General features: G+C 37.0%; 2 protein-coding genes across 2 annotated transcripts; one reads left to right on the top strand and one right to left on the bottom strand.

Annotated features, from left to right (window-relative positions):
- Window positions 1–615: 615 nt before the first annotated feature.
- On the bottom strand, window positions 616–2,375 carry LOC121123488 (coiled-coil domain-containing protein 43). Its single transcript, XM_040718610.2, has 2 exons — window positions 1,086–2,375; window positions 616–1,017 (listed from the first exon to the last, which is right to left on the bottom strand). The coding sequence occupies exons 1-2, from the start codon at window positions 1,624–1,626 to the stop codon at window positions 932–934; spliced, it is 627 nt and encodes a 208-aa protein (XP_040574544.1). The 5' UTR covers window positions 1,627–2,375; the 3' UTR covers window positions 616–931.
- Window positions 2,376–2,465: 90 nt separating this feature from the next.
- CenB1A (Centaurin beta 1A) lies at window positions 2,466–7,037 on the top strand. The gene is made up of 7 exons (XM_040718608.2): window positions 2,466–3,049; window positions 3,865–4,128; window positions 4,324–4,677; window positions 4,755–4,928; window positions 5,157–5,367; window positions 5,420–6,545; window positions 6,855–7,037. Exons 1-7 carry the CDS (start codon window positions 2,771–2,773, stop codon window positions 6,907–6,909), a joined length of 2,463 nt encoding a protein of 820 aa, XP_040574542.1. The 5' UTR covers window positions 2,466–2,770; the 3' UTR covers window positions 6,910–7,037.
- Window positions 7,038–7,701: the final 664 nt, after the last annotated feature.

The raw sequence follows: 7,701 nt of genomic DNA, 5'->3' as shown, positions 1-7,701 counted from the left end.
TCATTGTATATACGTAATTTTGAAATAAACAGAATGCGTGTCTATATTAACATTGATCGCCTAGTTTACAACTGTAGTAACAATTATTATAACTTTTCTAATGATTGAAGGGGAGGGGGACCTTCCTACTGGACTAGCCATGACTAACTTATTTTCATACAGTATTTATCATCAATAGCTAGTAAATGAGATGGATCTTGAATACTTTACACATCAATATGAATTTATATTAATAAATTCACTTTAAACGTTGTTCTTGTGTCTCAAAATCTTTAATAAAAGATTTCCTAATATATTCATTTGAATAGCCCTGACCTTAAATAGATTAAGTGAGGTTGACTTGATAACAAAGTCAATTGAAAATATATTGTCATACATGAGAGTAGAGGATAGGACACGTAAATTATAATTATTGCTCATCCAGGATTAAGATGTAACATAATGTAAGAATGAAACTTCTTGCGGTACATCAATTTTGACAAAATTAATGGGAGAAATTTAATCAATTGCATGGAAGAGAGATTAATCGTGGAAAAGAGGGTTTCCCCTAAATATGAGCACATAGTCTTTTAAAACTTCTTTCATGCAAAAATAAATACAAATTTATGAAGGAAATGTTTTCAGTAAATTTAAATAAAGAAATATGATAAATTTCACTGAAAAATGGATCGCACAATGACATTAAAAAGATGGAGCAAGGAATTACGTTTATGGAACAAAGAATGGTTAAGTGGATCTACATAATATCATGCTATCGGAAAGGAAGCATCAATGAATTCATAGCTCTTTAAGTACTTATATTACATTTTGTTCAATATCTGAATGAAATAAAAAATAATTGCTGAATTTGATCACTGATGCTAAAGAGTCATTTAGTCTTCGTGTAATAGCGTCATTATCTCTTTCGGATAAAAAAAATAGTATCAATGGATCATCTTCTACGCTCTCCCTTTGCAGCTTTTTCTTGAGCCTTCTTCTTTCGTTCCTCGTGACTCTTTCTTTGATTTTCACGATCCTCTGAAAGAGTCAAAATAATAATAAATTCCCTATCTATTACTTGAAATATATTCAAAGCCTTTAACAACCTCTGTCTTTTTCCTTTTTAGCAGCAGCAGAGGCCCTGGCTTTTTCTCTTTTGTCAAACTCCGCCTTAGCAACACCCTCTGCATTCGAATTACGACAAAAAAGATCATCATCCCCATTTTGATCTTCATCCCCAATATCCAGATCATCCTCTTCTTGAGAGTAGCCAGCAAGGATTGCAGCTTTAACAGCAGCATCTGTGTTTGAAGGTCCTTTTTTGATGGAATCTCGATAGGCTGAGGATTTCGACTCGGCTATTTCACTCATTGCCGCCTGGAGATCCATGGGGCCTTTCGGTGGAAGATCTGTTTCTCCTTTGGATACAAGAGATTGCCATTTCTCGATAATTTCTGTGCTCTGAAGAATATTGACACTGGCAGAAGGATCAATCATGGACTCCAAAATAGATTCAATAGAGTCCTTGAGCTCCGTCTCATCCTCTTCCTCTTGTAAAATACTTACAACGTAAGGAAGGAGAACCCCAGTGTCACACTCCACGCCCTTGAGACGATCCTTTAGCCATTCTTCGAATTGCCCAGACATTTTTGTCACTTCAAGTGGAGTGAAGTGGTGGTAGTGGTGGTGGTGCTGTCAGGTGTGCACTGTGGCCTGTACAGTGCGCGATTGAGATGGAGTGGAGCTCAAATACAAAAGGAGGACGTTTATTATGAATTATGATGACGTCAAACAACAACAGTCTACAATCCTTGTTTGGGAATGCACTAGCTTAATAAAGCGCCTGCTCTTATGACGTCAAAATCATCTTTCTATAAATGATTAGTGAACCTGAACAACAAGTGTTGTTCTTGAGTCTTGTCTCTTAATGAAATCACTAATATATCAAATGAAATTGACAATTGCACTCGGATCTATTTATATGCATTTTGATTCATAACCATAGCCCATTCTCATTCATTTACAAAGTGGCATCAATGGAGTTTCAGTGTCGCTCCGGAATTCAAAAATAGTCGGAAGGACTATACTCATGAACCATAACTCATAAAATAATGAATCATGATGTTGAATATCTCATTTATATATAACTCTCATTCACATAAGATAATGATGGCCGATATGTGGCTGGAGGACGGAGAGAAGATCATTAATTATTAAGAAATATATTAATTATTAATATATTTCTCTGTAACTCCCACGGGAAGAACATGAAGATTAAAAGGGAATTGAAGGAAAAAAGACAAGATGAGGGTGGGTGGAGGGGGGGCCATTGACCCTCACATCCCTTGTGTGTGCGACAGGCGCTGCACTCAGAGCGCCTTGGCAATTTAACTTGTGTAGCTCAGCTCTCTTTTTATGTCTTTCTGTGACTATGTGTGTGTGTGTGTGTCATTCCATTCAATTCCCCTTGTAACTTGTTCGTACGTGCCTTCTCCTGCTGCTGCCCCCTGCTGCTCCCTCTGCTGCTGTTTCCTTCTCGCTGTTTTTTCATCCTCTTCTTATTTCCCCCTTGATTAAAGTGCTGCTGCTCCTGCTACCTCAGCTGCTCGTGCCACAACAACTTCTTAAGAAAGAAATGATGAGATAGTGGATAGACTCGAGTGCTGTGCTGTGGAAAACAAAACCTTTTTTCAAATCACTTGACGAGCAGTTACTAATAAGGATTAGTAATTCCGAATCAAATAATTAGTTTGAAGAAGAGCGGAGGAAGGAGTGAGGGGAAAAGGACAAGATGAAGCCCGTCATTGACTTTTTGGAGGCTCTAAGTGATTCTCCGCGATTCCGGAATCAACTCCAGAGACAAGAGGCAAACTTGGAGGATTTAGAAGGGCGAACGGAAAAGTTGCTCAAGATATGCAATGGCATGACAGAGGCTGGAAAGGTCTACCTCGGGCAACAGACTCAGTTCCTAGCCGCTCTCTGGGAAATGAGTGCCTACTTCTCATCCGAAAAGGGCGGAGAATCCCCACAAGTCACCACTAATCTCAATAAGCTCATTCATACTTTTCAGGTAATTCTCCCTTTGAACCTCCCTCCCTCCTAATGTCACATTCGTCATGAACCCATGGTCTACCTAGTCTCCCTAGTCTCTATACATACATTCATCATCATGTAATAACGTAGAATATTTCAAGTGTAGTCAACCTTATCAGTTATTAACATCAAATCCCTGTCTCGTTGAAAGGCTCTTCTTCATAATGTGTTATGTAGGATGATGCAGTAGTATTGCTGGAATTTTTCTCCATGTCTCATTTCTCCCCCTTTATCTTTGGTCAAATGAATCCCTCTTCCCTTTCCTTTAAGGACAATTATATTGTGTTTATATATAGAAATATATCAATGCATGTCATTTCATGATTTCATCTATTGTTATCGTCATTATATATACAATATCAGGCCTATTAGAAAAAGAAATGAGAGCGAAGAATCTGCTAAAAATATACCCGTACATACTTACAATCTTGTATCATTCATATACATACCTATGTTACTTTACTTATTTATTATATGTTAGAGGAGTGAGATAAATGCACTCTTCGAGCGCGTAGGTTTCATTATTATATGACTCTTCTATTAATGACTTATTTTTATATGAGTGTAGCGTAGTGAGGTACTGGTGTTAGGTACACATGATTATTAATACATACATATAGCGAGTGAGAGAGAGTTGCTACTTCTACTTATTTATTATTATATACTTACTTGGATGTGACGTTACATTTCTTGTTATTATTGCCCTCATTAATAGATCCATTCAATCCGAACATTTCTTTTTACGAAAAAAAGGATCCTTTTAAATATACCTATATTTTTTTTCAAATAAAGGAAATCATCAAATACCAAAATGTGGTCCTGGAGCAAGCCTCACGCTCAGTTGCCCTTGGACTTACTCGTTTTTTAAGAGAGGATGTGAAGCAAATGAGGGATACCAAAGGATATTTTAAAAAAATTAGTGATGATTTAGATTCTTCTCTCTCAAAAAATGCATCCGTCTCCAGGAGTCGTCCAAATGAAGTGGAGGAAACTACAAATCTACTTCTTGCAACTCGATCTTGTTTCAGATATACAGCTCTGGACTACGTATATCAGGTGATTATTAAAAAATGAGATAAAGTATTTTTATTATCGCAATATTAGTATCATTATTACAATCTGTGTATTACATCCACACGCTCATACACCTTTTTCTAGAATACATATTCTCAATAAATAACTCAAATTGCTTTTAACTTATAGTCATTCGTTTATAAGTTATTTGTATTTTTGTTTTTTCTTCTCCTTAAGATATCGATGATTCAAGCAAAAAAGAAATATGAAATTTTGGATGCCTTAATGAACTTTGTTCGAGCATATGGGAGTTATTTCAAAACTGGTGCTAATGAGTTATTTAATTCTAATACAGAAGCCTTTGATAAGCAATTGGAAGAGATGATAGAAGAAATGAAAACGAAAACCGGCTCACTAGAAAGAGAGTTGGAAAAACGCCATGCATTTGCAGCTACAGCCGGAGAAACAGCTTTGGGTACTGCAAGCGGCGGTACTGGGTCCTCAACTGGTGACGTTAAAATTGAAGGATATCTTTTTAAACGGGGACAAAATGCCTTTCGTACATGGAATCGACGTTGGTTCTATATTCAAGTAAGTCTGTTTTTCATCTACATTATACTTAATTTGTATATTCACAATCATTTCACCTGAATCCTTATCTAATCTAGAATAATCAATTGTGCTATGCCAAACGCTCTGGAGAGGAAGTCACTATAATGGAAGAGGATTTGAGGATATGTTTAGTTCGACCCTTGACTGACATTGATCGTAGATTTTGTTTCGAAGTTATATCGCCAACAAAGTCTCATATCCTTCAAGCAGATTCTGAAGAACTCTTAAAAGTGAGGTTACTTGCATTCAGTGGAGTCGCTAGCCCCTTTTCGTGTATATATATATATATAATCAACCCATTTGTATAACGCTGTTGATGATATTTGGGGCTAATCCCCCCCCCTTCCCCACCTTGATAGCTAGCAACGCCCCTGTTTACATTTATCATTATTCATACACATTACTTAGTATCTCAAGTTTTACCATATTCAAATATAATTATTTTTATTTATTTAAAGACTTGGATAACAAGTCTTCAACATGGTATTTCTACGGCCTTGCATGAAACTATGCTTCAAAATCGTGATGAAAAAGAAACATTTGACTTACCTACTACACTTCAATGGGAGGACTCTGATACAGAGGAATCGTCATCCCACTCAACTTCTGTTGTTGAACCTGCAGTTAGGAAAGTCAAACGAACTGCTGGACAGTTGCTCCAAATTCCAGGTAATTTAGAAAGAGTCCTCTTCAAATAATAATTAACTATTTATCCTTACAGGCAATAATAGATGCTGTGATTGTGGTGCATTCGACCCCAAGTGGGCATCTATTAACTTGGGAATAACTTTATGTATTGAATGCTCAGGGGTTCATCGCAGTCTTGGAGTTCATGTTTCAAAGGTTCGATCCATAGAACTTGACGGATGGGAACCAGAAATCCTAAAAGTTATGACGGAAATCGGTAACAATCTCAGCAATCGTATCTATGAAGCCAAAGTTGAAGAGATAATTGCTCCACGTGCTAAGCCTGATTGTTCTGATATAGTTCGAGAGAATTGGATTAAAGCCAAATATGTATCTCGAGCATTTATTGACCCTGATGTCCTTAAGCCGTCAGGAACTCTTTCTATAGCTCGCAAGTGGACAGTAAGGAAACTACGAAAGAAATCCGTTCCAAAAAAGCGTCCCAAAGACGAAGAATCTGAAAAAGAAAAGACGGATGTTGATGAAAAAGATGAAGACACTCTCGCCACGTCCTACGGACTCGATTTATCGAGAGAATTAAACCCTGAAAAACTCTTATTCGGAAGTCCTCTGAGCCGGTCTCATGAAAGTTTTAGAATTGAGGATGATGAACAAGACTCTACTGACCAGGAAGATGATTTGTATCAAAATATCATGGAAACGGATCCGATCACTCCGGATCTTTTGCTTTATAGAGCAGCCAGAGTTCATAATCTTCCAGTCATGAGTTATGCCCTGGCTTTAGGAGCTGATAGGGATTGGATACGACTCAAAGAAGATGGAACAAGAGACTCAGTGCTTCATCAGTCTGTTTTAAGTGGCTCAGTCATGGGAACTGAGTATCTTCTACTTAACGGTACCCGAATAAATACTATAGACGACGGAGGAAACACTCCCCTTCACACAGCAGCCAAGCAAGGTCACACAGCGCTTGTTTGTCTTTTATTGAAACACAGAGCCGAGTATCATAAAAGAAATCACTTTGATAAATCAGCTTTGGACATTGCAGTCTGCAAAAGTGATGCTGACATTGTCACTCTATTGAGACTTGCGGCACTTAATGACGAAATTAGAGAAAATGATTTATCTGAGGACATGACCTTCAATGATGTTGTTCAAGAATTTTCACAGCTCTCCAGGCAAAATAAAATATCTAAAAAGTAGGGCTTTTTAAGAAAAAACTAGCGCATTTTCTGAATAGGCATTTCTGTGCTTTTCCTCTGTCCCTTCTTCTCACCCCCTACTGTCATTTATTTTTATCAAGTGAAATACTTTGCTCTACATATATTATTTTTATTACACTGACAACTTTGAATATATGTCAAGTTTCATCGTCTCTTTAAAATCCATAACTGCATTAAGCTGTGATATTACATATTTTAAAACATTGATTTTATTGCTTTTTTACTTTTAATTGTTAATCCTGATTAATTCATAGCCTTTTCAAAAAATGCGTTACTCCCTTCTAGAAAAAGTTTTGTATTCACTAAAAAATTACCCTCTTTCGAGAAACATAAAAAATAAAATTACGTGCATTTTATATCATGAATAGAAATAATAAATATATTATATAGATATATATTAATGAATAGTGCTGTTTGTCAAATACATACAAATATGAATACTGAGTAATAAAATATATAATAAGTCAATGTGGTACTCAGACTTTTTTCTTTTTTGGTTTTTTATTATGCACGATTGGAACTCTAAGGACATTGGTTGGCTTATACTCGATTTCCTCCTCATCACTTTCATTCCCCTTACTAAAAGATATGAAATCCGATCCAAAGTCTTCTTTGCTTTCGCTGGGAGGAGTTTCTTTTTCAATCTTGATCTTTTTCCGAGGAGGAGGTTGTGGTTCGTTGAGTCCTTCCTTCTCAGCCTCCTTCTGTGTGAGAGAGTCTATGTAGATGAACACAGCATGAAAGCGATTTGAGGGTTTCTTTATTGGATGACAGAATGCAAGGGCCAGAGAATGAAACCCTAAAATATCTTCACATATCTTTGATAGTTTATCCACAAGAAAAATGGAGAAACTGGGCTTTCGGAGAGGAAACAGCGTGGAGCTAATGCTTTCAATATTGGGATTTGTTTTGTCAAGGAAGAGAACACGAAGGTCCTGAAGGGATCGGAGGCAGGACTTGAGACCAACTTTGACAAACTTTCGATCTGGATGAATAGTTATTGAGGAACGAGACTTGAGTTCTTTGAGCTTTGCAGCTCTTTCTGTCTTGCTCAAGGATTTCAAAAACTCAGGATCCTTACGGATAAGGGCTTTTGAGGAAGGGGCCTTGGGAGGCCAAACACCTTTCAATG

The sequence above is a fragment of the Lepeophtheirus salmonis genome, chromosome 8 (assembly GCF_016086655.4).
Source record: "Lepeophtheirus salmonis chromosome 8, UVic_Lsal_1.4, whole genome shotgun sequence".
NCBI classification, from domain to species: domain Eukaryota; kingdom Metazoa; phylum Arthropoda; class Copepoda; order Siphonostomatoida; family Caligidae; genus Lepeophtheirus; species Lepeophtheirus salmonis.
The sequence above is the reverse complement of the archived record's forward strand: the minus strand, read 5'-3'. Positions and strand labels throughout refer to the sequence as shown.